Genomic DNA, 20,265 nt, shown 5'->3' on the forward strand with positions numbered 1-20,265 from the left:
TGATCAGAGATGCCTGCTGCAACACCCCATCTGGTTTTGGTGAAAATGCCAGCCCACCAGTAGGGCAACAGCGGCTTGGAACCTATAATCCAACTCCCCTTGTACTTCTCTCTGACCACTGTGAAGGCTTTTCTTTACCACTAGCACTTCTGCCTTCCAGAAGGCTCCTCAAAAAATATTGACCTGGAAGTCTTAGCAGCAGAGAAGGTGAATGCTATAGCAGGAGAGAGCCTCTGCAGCAGTGAGGGAGAAGCACGAAGGTAACCATTTTATAGGATCCAAGCCATGGGCTTAACATAAGAAATTGCATGAGCTACTCATGGTAGCCACTGCCAGTGACTTGTGGGTGTGGATGTTCTTCAGTTCTCACTATGGTGGATTGGTTTATGAGCCCAGTCTCCATAATGCACCTCAGTGGGCTATCGGGAGGGGGGGGGTTCTATAGGGAGTATTCTGGAAGCCTGAGAAATGCTCAAGTGCAGAATCAACCCCACTTCAACAAGAGTTCACAAAAGCCTACATCGTTTTGTTGAACTTCTTCTGCCCACCATCATTGTTCTGCAGTCCCCATCACCCTCCTTCTCTTGCATTGCCCCAGCCGCCCAGATCAAATGACCTGATCTTTGGAGGAATGTCTGTTGTCGACCTCAGTCTAAATCAGCAGAATAAATTCAGGTGAGAATGAGGCCCTTTCTTTTGTGGAAATCATTCTCTCCTACTGTGTAATGGTGACGGATGGAGGAGTACTTGTTACCTGCACCTACCAGAGCATATTTCTTTGTGTGACTCAACTTGGGAAAGTGTTTCAGTTACCTGTGCTCCATGATCCAACTCAATGGGTTGGATCCAGCAGGCTTTTTCACGAAACCTTAGCAAATTACCATCTACATTACAGCCTTACATATGGCTTTTGTTCATGCACATTCCATGATTCCCACCAAAGGCAACGCTTCCCTTTTGCCCCAATGGAAAGCTGGCTGGATCCAACACAGCGTGTAAAACGCAGATCCACACTAACTTTGCCTTTGAGGCTGAAGCCAAACACAATGATATCCAGCCCGTGGCATACTGGTTGGAATGTTGGAACATGGGAGACCCAGGGACCGTGGGGTTGTAAAGACCACTGCCTGCAAACCACATCTCTGGCCTTTCTCACTGAGGAAATTTTGCTGGGATATTTTTGTGTGTGATAGTGCATTATACTTGTTGATGGTTGTTTTTTTTTTGGTTTTTATACTATCCTTTCAGTAAGGTTACCTACCTTTAGCTTAATGAAACGGCTGGATATAAAAATAAATTAACCACCACTGAGCTGTGACACTTCCTACAAGAGAGCCAGAATGGCAGCAAATTCTGCTTTCTTTCTATTTCCCTCCCTGACCTTTCCGCCTTTTGAGCCCTCTCCTATAAGCTCTGAGCCAGTGATGGTCAGCACTCTATTGCACAAGGACTAATACTCAATTGCCCATCGCAGGCTGCCACTAATACTTAATTCCCTGTAGTAGGTTTCCTACTCCATTGCTCTCTCTTCTAGTGTCCCGTGCTGTGCCCTCGCCAGTTACCAAGCTACAGGCTTGATGAACTGGTTGCTACTTGGTTAAATTAGTGCAATAGTCACCCCTGGTTGCCTAACAGCTGGCTTGCTTATTGTGTGTACACACCCCATGTTTGATTGATCCCTAGCAACATCTCCTTCCTCTCCCACGACTTAAGCAATTGTTAGCACTGGCCATTTGTACCCAGCCCAAGTTCGTTTGATGACCAGCAACAGCTTGATAGGGTGAACCCCAGAAGGAGGGGACACAAAGGTTGGCCCCCAACCCCACCGCCACTAATGAGAGCACTCCAGTGATCAAGAGAAGGGGCAAGTCCTGCTAGGTTTCCCAAAAAAAACATTCAAATATAGCCATTATTTTAAAAAAGGACCAGAGTCTAGCAGAAGAATGTTGGAAGGCCTTTATGCTTGGGGAGAGGGAACAGACTGGAACCCAAGCCACAGGAACGTGAGGACGGAGGTAGGCATCAGGCTGGTTCTCCTATGAGCATAGTTTCACATGGGTAGCCATGTGAGTCTGTAGTAACAGAACACAATTAGAGTCAGTACCACCTTAAGAGACCAACAACCTTTTCCAGGGTATCAGCTTTCATGAAACAAAGCTCACTTCATCAGATAGATGGATATTTATTCCAATTTATATCTTTCACAATGAGCTTTGACAAATGTTCCCTCTAAGCTGTGGAGTCTTGTGAGCAAAAATTCTACTTTGTGAGCTACTGGCATTAAAGTTCTGAGCGAGCACTTTGGCCACTGCATAAGTTAGTTTGCTCTGGAGCCATCCTTCCTGAGCCAGGACAAAAATGTGTGAGCCAGAGGCTAAAAAACTGTGAGCTAGCTCACACTAACTCGGCTTAGATGGGACACTGGCTTTGACTAACAAAAGCTTGTGTGTGTGTGAGTGTGTGTGAAGTGCTGTCAAATTGCAGCCGATTGATGGCGACCCCCACAAGGGGCTTTCCAGGCAAGTGAGGAGCGGAGGTGGTTTGCCATGGCCTTCCTCTTCAGAGCCTTCCTCAATGGTCTCCTTTCCAAGTACCGACCCTGCTTAGCTTCCAAGATCTGACGAAATTGGGCTATAGCATGCTGCCTTCCCTCCCTCACAAAAGCTTATACCCTGGGAAATCTGGTTGGTCTCTAAGGAGCTACTGGACTCTGATTTTGTCCTGAGAACATGTTTGTTTGAGAGTTGAGAAGGAGAATCGTCCACTTGGACCATCACTTGGTTAGACTTCTGCTTTGCATCCCAGCTGCAGTTCAGAGGGGTGAAGGCCAGCTACCTTGAAGCTTACTGGTTGGAGGCACAGGCATCCCAAGCTGGTGGTGCATTCATTGCCTTAAGCCCTGGCCATTGGCAATACCACCCTGTCATTTCCCCCTGTTCCCTCTCCACAAATTGTATTTGAATATAAAAAGGCGCCTTCCATTGCAAAGCAGAGACACGGGCTTCTGTCTTGACCAGGGCTTTTTTGTTGTTGTTGACGTCGTTGAAAAAACAGGTGCCGGAACTCTCAAGAGGGAAATTAAGTTTTCAATCTGTATACTGAAAACTCATGAACTTTTAAACATTTTTAAAAGAATTTTGTTGAAGAGGTTCTAGAACTCTGTTCTGGCGCATTCCCCCAGGAAAAAAAAGCCCTGGTCTTGACACTGTCGTTCAATAACTGTTTTTCTGTGGCATTTTTCCTCCATGGAGGAAATTCCAGTCATTTGTGATGATATAGTTAAGTGGAGGAAGTAAACGTCCGACGTGCTGCCTCTCCCCTGCCCACCTGTGACCACCCCAATATGTTTTGATAGTCCAGTTAGTGCTAGTCTGAAGCAGACAGCTTTGAATACTATAAACTAATTTGCAATGTAACATATGGTTTTTGTAGGTTACAGTTTCAGGACCATTAATGATGAAAAGATGAGGCTTTTATCTGTTCCCAGTTGGATATTTGCTTATAAACACAGTCTCTTTGCTCTGGACAAGTTATGTGCAGAACACCAGCAGGTTGGCAGAGCCAACTTCTGATAACCGAGAAAGACGCGCTGTCCCAGATGAGGAAAGAGCAAATTGATGGCACTGTTGAAACACCCTAATGATGTGCTGCTTGTGTTTTTATTTGATGGAAAGCACGTCTTCAAGGCATTAATTCTAAGGCCTGCAGCAGATTGCATGTGTTTGTGTATTTTTGCTTTGCAAATACTATTCTAATAGAGTTACTGCACTCTCTGGAAAAGTATACATCTGCTTTTGATTACTTTTGGGTCGGATAATAGTAATAATACTCTCTGCAAGTAATAAAGATGTGGTTCGGTGCATGGGCAGATTATGGCATTTTTGTAACCCTTTCCCTTCCTGAAGAAATAAATGTTGTATGAGCTCCATGGATTTTGGGGAGGGGCGAATCCATGAGGAATAATCTAGTTCCCTCGTTTTGCCCCAAAATGTGTTTGGATTTTGTATTTTCGTGTTATCTTTTAACATGAATTTCTCCACAGAAGAAAAATGGAACAGCCCTATATGAAACTGTGGGGATGTTATGTGAACATTTTCTGTTCTGGTAACTCAAAAAAAGTCCTTGGGCCCTGACCTGGATAGCTCAGGCGAGCCCGATCTCATCAGACCTTGGAAGCTAAACAGGGCCAACCCTGGCAAGTATTTGGATGGGAGACCTCCAAGAAATACCAGGACTGGGATACAGAGGCAGGCAATAGCAAGCCACCTCTCTGAAATATCCAAGCCCCACTAGGGGTTGCCAAAAGTCAACCATGACTTCCAGGCACACACACATAACCCTAACCCTTGGGACTGCATGGACTTGTAGCCTGCTACTCCATATAAAGTGGTTTGGTGTAGTGGTTAAGTATGTGGACTCTAATCTGGGTGAACCAGGTTTGATCCCCAACTCCTCCACATGCTGCTGCTGGATGACCTTGGGCAAGCCATAGTTCTGATAAGAGCTGTTCTTGAAAAAGAACAGTTTCTGTCAGAGCTCTCTCAGCCCCACCTACCTCACAGGGTGTCTGTAGTGGGAAGGGGAAGGGAAAGGAGTTTGTAAGCCGCTCTGAGACTCCCTTGGGTAGTGAAGGGCAGGGTATAAATCCAATCTCTTCTTCTTCTTCTTCATCCCATGCCACTTCAGAACTGCTGGAATGAGTGCAGCAGGTTGGTTTCATGGTTATTTCCCAGTCTAGCATTACAACCCTTTGCATTGTAACGAGAAAGGAATGGGGAATGGTTTTGAGCAGGGTTCTCCACCTGATTGTACCACCAGTCAAAACAAGCAGTCGCCACAGTCAGCTGGAGGCTTCAGGCCACATGGAAGCTCTGTAGGAGCTGAGCTTAAATGCTGTTGATTCTGAAGGATTCCAAGTGTGCCTGAGACTGCTATCAAAATCATTTAAATGATGCAGTAGGGGGCTTTTATTCCTGATTAACCCTCAAATTAGGGGGCTTGAACGTACATGGAGCAAAAGAGACAGAATTTTCCTTGCAAAAGAGGCACTATACAAACTTCTAGCTTGAAAAGTCTATCTTATTCAAGGCCGCATAGCTGACTTGCAAATCCTAGAAATCTAAGATTTTGCACATGGTGTACAATTTCTTTCACTCTTCTTTCCTAAAAATAATTATGTTCAAAAGATTTCTATGGTGAAATAACATAAGAAGAGCCCTGCTGGATCAGACCAACACCCCATCTAGTCCAGCATCCTTTCTCACACAGTGGCCAACCAGTTCCTCTGGATGGCCAACAACATGGCATAGAGTCCGAGGCCTTCCCCTGATGTTGCTTCCTTGCTCTGGGATTCAGAGGCTTAGTGCCTCTGACTGTGGAGGTTCCCCTCAGTCACAATGTCACTGATAGACATATCCTCCATGAGTATCTCTAATCCCCTTTTAAAGTCGTCTGTGCCTGTGGCCATCACTACATCCTCTGGCAGCGAATTCCATATTTTAATCCCTCTCTGTGTATAGTATTTCCTTTTGTCTGTCCTGAACATGATATACAGATGTCATTGCTGTACACTACCCTCAACAACTGAAGCTGAAATTTTGGATGGGTTATTTGGAAAGTCCTTCAAAAAAGGCATTGGCCATTTTTACTGTTCTACTGACAGAAATGGAAACCCAGCAGGAGCAGGACCCCCATCTGACAACCTCAGCATATTACTCTGGCTCTGAACTGACTATGAACAAGCTTTATCTCCTCTACACACACTTCTCGGTATTGTTACTATTAAAGTTGCTGCCTGCATATGTTTGCCGCAACACTGCCACCGTATCTTCCTTGTTGGTGGCACAAGTTGTCAGCACAAGCTCTAATGTGTGTCCAGATCACTCTGAAGATCTGGTAAACTGCATGGAAGTAGATTCCATCAGAGCCATTAGTGGTCTGGAGAAGTTCTGTCCCCTTTCCACTCTCTTCCTGGTTGAGTCATCCTCTGTCCTCTATCCTATGTCTACCCCACCTTGTATGTTTTCTCTCCTCTTGACAAATTTCCCACTACCACTTCCCTCTCTTTCTCACTACCTTCAATTTGTTTTAACCATTCAGGACCCAAACCATCCAAGACCCAACTCCCTTCTCTTTCCTAACACTGACATCGACCGTCAGGAGTCTGGGCGTGACTCTGGACGCCTCCTTATCAATGGAGGCCTGGGTCATGAAGGTTACCAGGCTGGCATTTCTCCAACTGCGCCAAGTCAAGCAACTGGCTCCCTACCTGTCTCACTCTGACCTAGCCACGGTAATCCACACAATGGTCATCTCCAGGATAGACTACTGTAACTCACTCTACATGGGCCTACCCCTGAGACTGACCCAGAAGCTCCAACCAGTTCAGCATGCAGCCACGCGGGTCCTTATGTGTTGCACAAACTGCACTGGCTTCCAGTGGAGCACAGGATCAGGTTCAAGGTGTTGGTTTTGACCTTTAAGTGGTCACAGACCCACGTAGCTTTGGGACCACCTCTCTCAGTACGCCCCAAGAAGAGCATTATGCTTGAGAAGTAAGAACCTCCTGGTGGTCCCCAGCCCGAGAGAGATCCAGCAGTCCTCAACCAGGGCCAGGGCTTTTTCAGACCTGGCCCCCACCTGGTGGAACTCTCTGCCGGAGAACATCCACGCCCTGCAGGATTTGTTACTGTTCTGCGGGGCATATAAGGCAGAGATGTTCCGCCAAGCATTTGGTTGAGGATAGCGACAGTACTGTATGTATTCTGCCACTCTCATACCCTCCCCTCTCCGCAAGGCCCCCCCCCCAGGCCTGTGAAATTTGAAATCCCCCCCCATCTTGAATCGACTAAAATATGCTGATGAATTATTGGTGCTGTATGTCTTATGTATTTATTCTTTTCTTTTTTTTACTTTTAATTACTCCTTGTACGTCCTCTTCTGTTGTAAGCTGCCCTGACCCTTGCTTGCAAGGAAGGGTGGCCTAAAAATCTAATTAAATAAATAAACGGTCTAAGGAGTTGTCCAGCACCTTTGCTGAGGACTGGCTTGTTCCTTCCTGTTCCAGGTACCTTATGAAGCTTGGCCAGGGGCATGAACTGCAGGGCAAGACTTGCAGTCTGAGACTTCAGACAAGGCAGCCAATGAGTCTGGGACCAGCCCTGGATGTAATGGTGGCCCTTTTTTTTGTTTACTGCTTCTCTGACATAGTCTTTTCCCCTTTGGGTCCCTTCAGGGAGAAAAGCAGGGTGTAAATACATAAATCAACAAACAAGGGGGTGATGGAAACAGGTACACTTTATCAGGAGCCAGGTGTCCGGGGTGCAGTCCGAGCTGCAAGTCCATGTCTGTGATATATTTATGTCATTGCTGAAGTGAAATACATATTTTTTTCTTTCTTGACTCATCATAATAGGTATGGGAAGGTACTGTTTGCGCCGAGCTCAAAGAAATAGTGCTTAGGTCTTGATATCACCCCTCTTTGATGAACTGGGATGTGCCATTTGTGCCATTTTCTCCAGTGGACCCCAGTATGTGGTCTTTGGGAAACTACTGGAATAGCTTTCTTTCTGTAAAATGGGTACAGCAGAAGCAACAGAGTTGCTGAGAGGTCAGACACAGTTGAGACTGTTTCATAACCTAAAATAACAAACTTCCCATGCAGCTGCAATCCCGCCCTGTTTGTTTAGACAGAATTGGCCTGCAACATTCACTTTAAGAGCTAGCTATATTTGGACTTCATCCATGGTTCACATTACAAATGACTGGCATTGTTAGAACTGCTGGAGTAGAACTGAACTGAGAGTCAATTACTTGATTGAACACAACAGAATGGGAGTTTGGTGTAAACATACTGAAGGAAACTATGTATTTCTTTTTCACCTGATAGCTTCAAGACGGACTTAAATGACTAGCAACACTCATGAACTGTAATACTGTGCCTTTCTTTCCACTTACTGGAAATGTGAGAATTTGCAGAGTGTGTGCTTCACACAAACAACACACTATGGCACACAGTTTGAGTCCAATGGCACCTTTAAAACCAACAAGTTTAATTCTGGGTATAAGCTTTTCTGTGCACGCACACAATGGTTTAAATGGGGAAAAGCTCCAACAGCTTACTGGCTGAGTGCTTATTACAAGAGCTGGTGGCTGGATGGCTGTAAACAGCAGGTTGCAACACGTCCCAGTCAGACCTCATTTGGTGGGTACCAACGTAAAGGTGTGTGATTCTTCAGAACAACTGGTTTAATAAAGCGTTTCAAAGAAACTTTTCAAGAACAGAAGCAACATAGCTAGAGAAGAACAACTGTGGTATAATGGGCTGAAGCTGGAGAGACTAGAGGCCTAAGTACATGATCCACTTTTCCTGGGTCTGTCTCCAAGAAGGGTTGAGAGAGAGAGTCCGGGAATTCTGTGCTTCCTAGATGTGTGTGGGTATAATTCAGACTGAGCCCTTTGCATACAAGGAGAGGGAGTTTAAGCTTCTCCCCTACCTCTACCCCACTTACATTTCCCCACCTGAAACAGTCTCATGCATTCTGATGGGCTACATGTTAAGTGTTCCGGGGTGGGGGGGACAAGTTAGGAAAATAGAGGGCTTAAGCCCCCTCTTGCTGCATGCTGTGATCCCAGTTCGAACTGGGTTTGTGCACACTTTGACAACTCAGAAACTACAGCTACTATCAGACGCCAAGTGGAATCTGAATATCACTCCTGTTTGCAGACACTCCATTGGTTAGTGATCACTTGCCAAGTTCAATTTAAGGTGCTACAAAACTCTTAATGCACTGGACACACATACCTGCAGGCCAGCCACTCCTGCTATGTTCTACTGGACAGTTCTGCTCATCTGAGCAAAGCCTTCTGAAGGTGTTACCCTGCAAACCAGTCAAAAGGACAAATGCCTGTTCTCATGCATTTCCTGCTATGGCCCCTACATTGCGGAACAATCCATCTGAGGGTATTAGGAAGCCCCCCCCCCCTCGCTCTTCTATTGTTTGGCAAAATGTGTAAAACAATTGTTCAGGAGGGCTTTCTTGTAGAAACAGCAAAGCTGGGATGTAAAGGTTTGAGTTAGGAAGTGACTTTTATTAGGGATAAAGTATTTCTTACACTTTTCTTATTTCTTTAAATAGATATGTTAGCATGCATTGTTCAGGCTTTCACCCTCTGTCCTACAATTCCAGTTCAAATGCATTTTTTTGTCTTTCTAGGAATCTTTGATGTTACATTCATTTATCATACTTGTAATCCAGTTTGGGTCCCAGCGAGAAAGGTGAAGAATTCCCATTGTTTGCTGACCAGACCTGGGAAAAACATATCAAGCAGTTAGGCCCTATAGGCTCAAAAGTCCACTGAGGGAAAACATTCATGTTTCAAGTTGATCTATGATCATGTTAGAGTTTTCTTTTTAAAAAACAGACTGAGGCCAGTGGAGCTGTGATTTCTATATGGAAACAGGTTTTTAAGTCCCTGCATATTGTTTCTCCCCTCCGCATCCCCAAACTGTTGGAGAAAAAATATGGGGTACTCATAACCCCCCCCCCCCCAAAGTAATAACAACAACTTGAAGTTAGTGATTTTGGCATGGAAAAGAGTACAAGGGGCAGGGTTCTGTCTACTTCACTTGTGGCCAGTCTCCCCTTGGAAAGGCAGCCCCAGCAGCTACAGTCTATAAAAGAAAAAGTTCTTTTAAGGAGAGCAAGGGACATAACATGTAGCCCTGCCCTCGTCCATAAAGGTTACTGAGAGGTGTTGTGCAAGCCACTGTCTCAGCCTAACCTACCTGCAGAGTCACAGAGTTTTTGCTGGGAGAAGAGGCTATGCTAGCCATATGTATGTCACTCTGACCTTCTTGGAGAAAGAATAGGATCTGGATGTGATACATAGAGGATGGAAATAGAATACAGGCATAATTTGGATTGTTTAGATTACAGGTCAGACTCTTCCAGTTAAATCTCAAATGATTTGCAGATAACCCTATTTCTCCCCAAAATAGGGGTAGTTCTGGAGAGTGACCTCTCAGATCTCATTTTTATATAACCCTGGCAGTTAACAGGGCATCTAGTGGTAAAAATCGTAGAACAAACTGCCTTTTCAGAAAAAAAGCAACTAGTCAGTACCCGCGAGTAATACTGCTGTGTCCCCTACCACTCTGCTCTGCAAAGTTTCAAGCATTCCTCCAGCATAAGCAGCCGTCCTCCAAAGGAAGTGGTTCTGAACCCACAGTCCATGGGTAAAGCTATTGTTCTCTAACTCTGGCAACCCAGGTTAACCATTCTTTGTTTCTTTGAAACCATTTTTAAAGCACTTTTAAAAATTGTGATTTGTGAATGTGGTGATTGTGCGATTCCCGCCATTCTACTCTAGGGCTTATGAAGATCCAAATAACATATAACTGTGTTGTTTGGCAGTAATGGGCAGTCCTGGATTTTGCTCCTACTGCCTTCAGATGCATAAAGACTCTTCTCCTTTTGCAAGAACCATTTACGAAAACTCGTGACTATTTCGTACTATTCAAGCTGCTTCTACTAAAATGGGTTTGCTGTGAGGTAACTTGTTGTCCATATTCTCCTTGCTGAGGTTGTTCAGCTGTTGCTGGCTTGTGCCCAGTTCTCTTTTTAGTAGGTTTCCTGTTTAACATTGGGTATTTAATTGCACGCTGCGAACACTGTATTCAGCCTTTGAGTTCTTGCCTAGTTAGGCTTGGTTTTGTTTTGAAGGAAACTTGTTTTTCAAGAATCTATACCCCTTTAGAAGATTCACTGTTGCTAAGAGGGAAATCAACAACAGATCAGTGCAGGAAGAATTAATAATTTATTTTACAATGTATGCAGTATAATGTGCTTTAATATCAGACACTAGGTTTTTATTAGGAGTATATTCTATTCTCTAATTTAAATATTTACTTTGAAAAGCAGCACATTTGGTGCAGCTGAACAAAGACACACTCCTTTTGGCGGTGGCTGCTTCCTTGGTGTCATTTTTCTCCTCCTTTATGGCCCTTAGTCTCATTTTCCCATAGTAAGGCTAGATCCAATTACTAGTGAGTACATATTATTTGGTTTGTAAGAGGTCATAGCATCATCATCTAAGGTAGGTTTCTCTGAAAAACGATTATCTGTACAGTCTTGGGTTGCGCTGTAACTCAATTAAAACCACTAAGAATCTTTTCATTCACTTCTAGTAGATTCTTATGCTTTAATGATACTGCTCTTACAGCCAATTCGGCTCTGAACAGTGTCACACTAAGACTAAAAAAAAAGAAGGAAATTTATTTAATACATGTGCTTCTACTAGATATGACTTGAGCTTTTAGACTAAACATGGAGAATGTTAGAATTCTGTTTGAATGTACATTAGATTTTTCCATTCAAAATAGTTTACATCAGTTTGAAGAAAAGCAGAGGAGGAGGGAATACTCAATTCTCTACTACAAAGATGTGCCCCAAATCTGTTGTGTAAGCTCTTTACAATGTAGATTTCTCATGAACTTGCAAAAAGACTGGTTTACAATTTATAGTCAGAATTTTTATTTGAAAAATAAGATATCCGGCAAAGTTCTGGCTACAAGGGAAAAGGAAGCTGAAGAGACAGGGGAAATTCCAAGTTCAGATCAGTTCATTCCTTTGGGTGATGTAATGAGTAATAATGTGTCTTTATTTGTATAATGAAAATTGTACATTGATGACTAATTACACTATTTTTTGTGTTTAATTTAAACATTGTTAACTGTATTAGAAAAGCATTTAAATTAGAAATATCTGAAATTTCCAGAATAGTTTAGTGGTTTCGTCCTTCTAAAGGAAAACTGTACAATTTTGGTGGGCTGGATGTAAATTCTTGGAAATGGAGTTAATGAAAGTAGAGCTTTTTCACCGTCCCCTCCTTCTACCATGAGCCCCTAGCCCCTCCAATAAAATTGCTGGAAATAGGGGAGCTCAAAAAGAATATGACATACTGCAGAGTAGGCTGCAGCAAGAATGGAGAATTAGACATTTTCCCCATTCTGTAATATTTCTGGGTCTACTGGGGAGTACTGTATGCGAAAGAGATCTTGGGGTAAGAGTGGACTGTAAATATGAGCAGTCAGTGTGATGCAGTGGCAAATTCAGTCTTGGATTGTATTAAAAGGGCCATAGCATCGAAATCGCAGGAGGCCATAGCCCCTCTGTATACTGCCTTGGTCAGGCCGCACCTTGAGTACTGTGTGCAGTTCTGGAGGCATCACTTCAAAAAGGATGTGGACAAAATCAAGAGGATACAGAAGAGAGCAACGAGGATGATCAGGGGCTGAAGACTGAGCCCTATGAGGAAAGGCTAAGGGCCTTGGGAATGTTTAGTTTGGAGAAGAGGAGATTGAGGGGGGACAGGACTGCTCTCTTTAAATATTTGAAAGGCTGTCATTTGGAGGAGGGCAAGCAGCTGTTCCAGTTGGCAGCAGAGGATAGGACCCGAAGCAACGGGTTTAAATTACATGCAGAAAGGTATTGGCTGGATATTAGGAAAAACGTTTTCACGGTCAGAGTGATTCAAAGGTGGAATCAGCTGCCTAGAGAGGTGGTTAGCTCCCCTTCACTGAGAGCTTTCAAGAAGAGGCTGGACGAATATTTGTCAGAGATGCTTTAGGCTGGTCCTGCATTGGGCAGGGGGTTGGACTAGATGGTCTGTATGGCCCCTTCCAACTCTATGATTCTATGAACACCAGAATGAGGAATGGTGTAAAATAGGGAGGCGGGGTCTATGACACAACGATGGCGGACGCCTTTCCCAGCTCTCTGGGGAGGAGTACCGTACAGCAGCGAGGGGGAGAGGTGCCGCTGGTTCGGCACCCCCACGGGAGTTCAGGGAGAACTCACAAGTCATAGGGCTTTTGAGGGTGAGCCTTTTTTCCTGCTAACGGCAGGGAGATGGAGACTCCCCTCCGCCCTGACGGCCCCTCACGCTGACTGCGTCCTCTTAGCGAGGCCACAAGCTGTGTCGACCCAATCAAGCGCAGGAGATCTAGCGGAGGAGAGATTAAGAGCGTGGTCAGGATAAAGACCAACAATGAATTATGAGTTAAGGAGCGAACTGTGAGTGAAAATGAGCAATTTGTCTTCAGAAGAGAAAATCCCCTCCCCCTCAAAGGAAAAAACTTTCTGAGCGATAATGTGCTGAGAGAGGGATGCCTCTCAATGCATTTACATAAACAAGGAGGGGGAGGGGGAGAGAAATGATTGTAAATGGATACTTGAAGTGACATCCCCCCTGAAACCCCTTAAGCGATTGAAGGGGGGTGCCTCTTTGATGCGTTTACATAAACGGAGAGGGGAGGGGGAGAGACAGTTGTAAACGGATACTTCTGAAAGACTTTATTTGCAAGCGTGTAAGCCTGTTGTGGGAGATTTCCATGAGCTTTTAACAGCATATGCGATTTGCAGAGCCAGGAAGAAAGATACTTTATTGAAAATAAAATGTTGAAATGGCAGACACTCTAAAAAAGATGACGAAAACTCTGAGGAGAAGAAGGGAAGTTGACGTCACTGCACTAGTAGCAGAAGCCATCAAGCTGATCTTGGAGCAACTTGTTGGTATTAACCAGCAGCTTGCCAAGATAAATCAACAATTTGTGTCTCGGCAGCTCCAGGAGGCAATCGGAGAAAAAATGGAATTGTGGGGTCTCAAAGCGAATGAGATGAACACTAAATTAAGCAGCGATCTCAATGAGAAAAGAAAAAGTACAAGAGAAACAGGGAAAATTTACAAGGATTTAACCTCTTCCCTGTGAGTGTTCTTAGAAAGTGTCATCTTAAAGTCTGCTGAGAAAAAAGAGCTGGAGGTGCCCTTCATAATCAAGAAACCTTTGAGAAGCCACTGAACCCCGAGACCAGAGCGGAAGAGGCTTAAGACTAGCGGTTCTATTCCTTTGGATGGAGAAGATTGGACTGCAGTCTAAGAAGCTATCAAGAATTTAGAGAGTTTTAGTATAGTAAAGGTGGAAGGACTTTGCAAATTGCCTTTATGAAGCGAGCTGGAGGAGATGCTCAGGAAATCTTCTCATAACAAGTACCAATCTAATATATAAGCTTAGAAAGACAGGACCTCACAAAGTATATTGTTTATTAACAGCCTTTTTTTTTACTAACAGCATTTTAACAGGGAATGATCTTCTAACCTTGGGTTTATAGTTTAGTGTGGGTTGCCTTTTCTTTCTCCCTAATTGTAGTTCCCCTATCCCTATTTTTTCTTGGTAGTTTATGTAGTATTATAAAAAAAATAAAAAATCCCCTCTGGGGGCTTAAAAAAAAGGAATGGTGTAAAATAAATGTCATATGAACAGAAGCTAAAACATACAGCAGTCTCAAAGTCTTGTTCTAAAACTAAGGTCATATGACCTTAGTGCAAGTACAGAAAGTGTTATGTTCCATAACACTGTAAAATATAAGGAGATGTCTCTAAATTATAAATTCTGTCACTATGACTCACTGTGGCACAAGTGGAGCTCACACTCATGGAGCTTTCTCCACTCAAGCAAGTGTGGGCAGCGTCAGATTTCCAGGATCATCTAGAGTTGTATCTGCTTCGGCCCTAAGTCCTGCTAAAAATCAATCGAACAAGTTAAGGCTTTCTGCTGGAGCAAGTCATAATTCTGATTTGCTGGACTGGGCCATTGTCTCTTCATCTGGAGGGGCAACCTTTGCAGGTCATTCCATAACCAACAATTTGATGTGAGCAGTTCCGTCTCTGTATATGAAATGTACTGGGTTCAAGACGCATAGTCGAGTGATTTCAGCTCATAATTTATTAGTAGGCAAAACTGAGACAAGGAAGCAGGACCCGGGGGTCTGCTTATATGTCAGTCCAAACCACACCCAACAAACACACCCCACACCTGTGATAGGTTTATTTACAGTGCACCAATAACCTTAGGTTCCTTTGCAGATCTGGGCTAAGCCTGTTGGTCCTTTTTAGGATTCTACGAGTCTATTGTTTCGGGTCGCGAAGCTTTGCTCTTGCGCTTGACCGCGTGCGCACCCGACCGCATGTGTGGTCTTTTGTTAGTACATAACAGTATAATTACTTAGAATCAATTTGGACTAGTCCTCAAAGATCTAGAGTAGCATCTGGGAGATTGGGAGGGGTCAAGTTCAATTTTTGCCATGGATTTATTCTGTGACCATGAGAAGATGAAATTTCTCAGGCTAAGTTTCTACTTGAAAAATGGGAATAATTGCAGTCCCATTTACAAAACGCCTGTCAAAACAGAATATAATAAAGACTATAATTGGCTGTGGAAGGTAAGTAATTCAGCAGTTCGAGACCCGGGTGCCGCAAGACGGAGTGAGCTCCCGTCTCTAGTTCCAGCTCCTGCCAACCTAGCTGTTCGAAAGCAAGAAATTGCAAGTTGATAAATAGGTACCACTTTGGTGGGAAGGTAACAGCGTTCTGTGCACCTTGGTGTTTAGTCATGCCGGCCACATGACCACGGAAACATCTTCGGACAGCGCTGGCTCTTCGGCTTTGAAACGGAGATGAGCACCGCAACCCTAGAGTCAGATTTGACTGGCTTTCGAGCAAGGGAACCTTTACCTTTACCTTTTATAATTGGCACTTCCAGTTAAAAGTAGTATATGATTAGGAATTACTGGTAGTATTGCTATCATGGAGTAGTAGCCAGGTGGGATTTATGAAGGCATAGATCTGAATATGGTACATTCTTATGGGATGTAGAAATGGCCTATAGTCTACTTGAATTTAAAGGGGGAAGTGACTGGACAGATTCATGGAGGTAGGTCCATCAGTGGCTTTTTGCCATAATGACTAACCTCCATGTTCAAATGGGGTAACTCTATTATTGTGTAACACAATCTGTATTGTAGCAGGTTGTCTGGATTTTGTACCAATGTTAAGCTGTACAGTACAATAAATTATTCCTCCAACAAGAAATCAGGACACTGAAGACCATTTCCTTGCTCCTAATTGCTGTTTAATGTCATTGGAATTTTAAAGAATTAATCAATTAGCTTAGCTTCCTATCATTATAAGATTCCTTACCCAAAGTTGTTTCTGCCTATCCTTTGATTGCTAAACAACAGAGGCAACCTTCCTTGAAATAAAGGATTTGCTTTCGGCAGGGCTGCTGAAAGGCAGCCACCATAGGCCCCTGGACAAAAATTCAATATGGGCCCTCTCCCATGACCCTGATCCAAAACAAAGCAAATTACTTGTCTGTTTCTGTAAATAGAATAATAATTGTTACCTGGCTATAAGGCCCATTGAACTGAGTGAGACACTAGTCTCTCTCAAGCAGTAAATGGCAAAAATACTTTCAAAAAACATTTCTACTAAAAAGGGGGGGGGGGAGACTCACGGGATGCTTAGTAGATCTAAGGGTACACAATTGACCAGATCCTTTGGGAGCGAACCTAAACAGGTATCCTTAGAAGTAAGTCCCATTTTATTAAGTGGGGCTTACCCACACTTTTGTGTTTCCTTTGCATATGAGCCTTTAAAATTTAACATATAATATACTAATTCCCCACCCAGAAAGGTTATGCTCTTGCTCCCTAGGGGAGGCTTAGTCTGTGGAGCATATGTTCTTTAGCTGTCCACTCTACAGAGATATGTCTTGGAATTATTTCTCTATTACTTGATATGGCAGTGTGGCACTACAACTCAAGGAGTCTGGAGAAAAGCTGACGCCATCAAACTTGGCTGAGGGAAAATGCCGTTTCGGATCACGTCTCATCTGCATCTTAACGAAACCCTCGTCGGCTGTGAATGTGTGCAATTTAAGAGGTATATATGTTGTCCTCCCTTACCCCACAAAGCATTGTTAGTCCCTCGTGAAAAATAAGTAACTGTAAATCGCTCAGAGCCAGCAAGCTCTGCAGGATTGAGCGATCAATAAATTGAAAGATTATTATTATTATTATTATATGATCCCTGGCCATATAAACACAAATAAAGCAAGGCTTCACTGGTTTTTATCTGACAAAATTCTACGATCACATGTCAAGTTACTAAATTTTGTGCATTTTCAAATCACGGGAATTCCACCTTAAAAGCGCTTAAATTTGAATTTTTTATTATTGTATTTTATGTCTGATTAAACTGTATGCTGGTCTAAAGACTGTAATAAACAAACAGCAAGAACATATAATATTAATTACTTACAAGATACCATAGCTCCATAGCATGCATTTTAATGGGATTTAGAACTGCTTTTCTTCCTTACTAACAGTCATTTTTCCCATGGGTGTAATAATGTCTGCAGAGTATTCTGCTCCTGAACATGGGGGTTCTATTTGGTCATCGTAGGCACTTATGGACCTTTCCACCTCCATGAATTTGTCTAATCCTCTTTTAAAGTTTTCTAAACCAGCAGATGTCACTTCACAGTAGTTTACCCAATGAATTATGCAGCATGTGATATAAACTAAAACTAAGACTTTCCCCTAAGGCATTCACTATTCCTTATTTATTACGTCTAATACAGATTGATACAGATCACAGTACATGTAAAGGGGGGGGATCATCCTTTTACGGCTTTGATCAGTTCTTGGGAAATATTGACACAGAGGTTTTCTGTTTTACTAGTTAAGTATGTTCTGACTCCCCAGCCAGGGAAGGGATGAGGAGAAGGTTGGAAAGGGGGGGAGGCACACAGAAGAATTAGGTCATATGGGTTAGTTGATGGGTTTAGGAACATTTCATGATAGGTGAATACTTGCTTCAGCCTCATGGTTTAGAAACTCTGCAGCAATGGAGAACTTTTTAATGAAATGACTGCTAAAAAAAGGTGGCAAACAGCTACAACGAGGAAGAGGGTCTGTCCCTTAGCTCTGTCTTATCTGTGCCCCTACTGGCTGCAGTGCAGAACTGCATTAAATGCATTAGTTAAATACAGGATGTTCGAACTTCTCTGGGCCCTGAAGCTGACTTGAGCCCCGGAAATTTTGTACCCCCACATCCTACCCACTTAGAAGCTCTGGATTCCAGATGAGGTTTTTCTATAAAGCTACAAGCTGCATTCACTTGATCCTGGCTAAATGTCCAAAGTTTTTCAAGACTTTATAATCTGAGCTTCATCTTTGTAAGGAAGGAATTTCTTTTTAATTTAAGGAGACAAAATCTGGATTTGATGCTTGTACAAATAACAGTACATATATCTGCCTGCCTTTTAACAGTCAAGTAGCGAGCTAATAATCAATGTTTACTGCTATTTCTTTATTTTGTACTAATCTGTTTTTACCAAGTGAATCAGTGTTCTGATCAGGACTTATTCTGATAGACTTCTAACACCATAATTAAGCATAATTTGCTAGAACTACTGGGTAAATTGTATTGGTGGTTGGGAAGAACTAAAAGATACCCAAGTAATCTAGACACAGATATTTAATCCATAGCAATTACTACCAGTTGGTAATCACAATGTCCTGTTGCTCTGAATTGTATGTGTAATACAAGAGGGTTGGTAATTACCAGCTGCCAATTAACTATAGTTTGTGGTGGGTTTAATGACAGTGGTAAATAATTATTATAAACTCTCATTTTAATCATGCCAAAGAATTAAAAATGAAAGACCTCCAGATCTGCAAGATTATTATTATTATTATTATTATTATTATTATTATTATTATTGGATCACTAATTTGAAAATACTTCTCCATGCCTGAAATAAACATCTAGCTTTCTTTTAATTTTGGTGGGGGTAGAACTGCAGATGGCTATGAAAATATTTTTGATAGATTTCATCAGATTTCATTTCCCTTGTGATTTTGTTCCCCTTAGGTCTCTACAAGTAGCAACATTCATACAAAGAAAACATAAGACCTAATGAAATGGTAGATTAAGGCCTTCCCTGCTAGGCTCACTGTGGTCACTGATTGCAGAAAATGGAGAACCTTCCAGAGGATGTGACAGGAAATAATACTGCGAATTGCACCATTGATCACAGCATACATCAGATATTGTCACCTGTGATATACATACTTGTCTTCGTTGTAGGACTCCCAGCCAACTGTCTTTCACTGTACTACGCCTACTTGCAGGTTAAGGTCAAGAATGAACTGGGAATCTACCTTTGTAATTTGACTGTAGCAGACCTGTTTTACATCTTCTCCTTGCCATTTTGGCTCCAGTACGTTCTACAGCATGACAACTGGACCTATGATGAACTCCTATGCAAAATCTGTGGAATCCTCTTGTATGAAAATATTTACATTAGCGTGGGTTTCCTCTGCTGCATTTCAATTGACCGTTACCTAGCTGTGGTGCACCCTTTTCGCTTCTACCAGTGTCGCACAATGAAGGCCGCTATCGTGGTGAGCATTGTCGTCTGGACCAAGGAAATTCTCACATGCTGGTTTGTTTTTAAGCACGGTGAAGTGAGTAAGGACTCGGACAGCCATGTAGTGTGCTTTGAGCATTATCCCATCAAAGACTGGGAGCACAACATCAATTATTACCGTTTTGCTGCTGGCTTCATATTCCCATTTTTTCTGCTAGTTTTTTCTTACTGTGGCATTTTGAGGGTTGTACGCAAGAGTCATGGCACTCAGAAGAAGAAAAAGATTCAAATCAAACGTCTGGTTTCCAGCACAATTGTTATTTTCTTGGTTTGCTTTGGGCCATATCATGTTCTATTGTTGGTGCGTAGTCTCTTTGAGGAAAATTGTACATTTGCTGCTGCAATCTTTAACAGCTATCATTTTTCTCTTTTGCTAACCACTTTCAACTGTGTTGCAGACCCAGTTTTGTACTGCTTTTCCAGTGAGAACACCTACCAGGACTTTGTCAAAATAGGAGACACCTGTTTAAGGTGCCTAAGATGTGTGCAGATAAAAACCAAGGAATCTTACCAGCTGAACACTCCTGAAACATTCAAAAAATTCAAAGAACAGACTGAGCTGGATCCAGAATTGTTAGATAAACCACATGTTCATGAAATGGAGGAAACATGAATTAACATTTCTCCAAAAGGAAAAGCAATCTAATATCTCCATGCATGTATGTATTCACTTCTCTTTTTGGTATATGATTGTATGGGAATCATTCATTATACCCATAAAGGGATCTGTAGTTTAAAAATACAATAAACTATGCTAAGCTGATCTTCTTCTTTCCACGTGGGGAATTCCTTAGTTCCTTTAAAGTCATCCAGAGCTTTATCACAGGGCCGGGTAATTATATGAACAAGTCATCCTTTGCAGTTCAGTATCATCATATGCATATGGTTAACTCAGTTAATCTCTTGTTATGGAAAGGACATGAGGAACT

The 20,265-nt window shown here is 42.8% G+C and overlaps 1 protein-coding gene across 1 annotated transcript; it reads left to right on the forward strand.

Moving 5' to 3' along the window:
• Positions 1–18,881: 18,881 nt before the first annotated feature.
• Positions 18,882–19,949, forward strand: GPR68 (G protein-coupled receptor 68). Its single transcript, XM_015414661.1, has one exon. The coding sequence runs from the start codon at positions 18,882–18,884 to the stop codon at positions 19,947–19,949; it is 1,068 nt and encodes a 355-aa protein (XP_015270147.1).
• The last annotated feature ends 316 nt before the right edge of the window (positions 19,950–20,265 follow it).

The sequence above is a fragment of the Gekko japonicus genome, unplaced genomic scaffold, assembly GCF_001447785.1.
Source record: "Gekko japonicus isolate JY-2015 unplaced genomic scaffold, Gekko_japonicus_V1.1 scaffold1035, whole genome shotgun sequence".
NCBI classification, from domain to species: Eukaryota; Metazoa; Chordata; class Lepidosauria; order Squamata; family Gekkonidae; genus Gekko; species Gekko japonicus.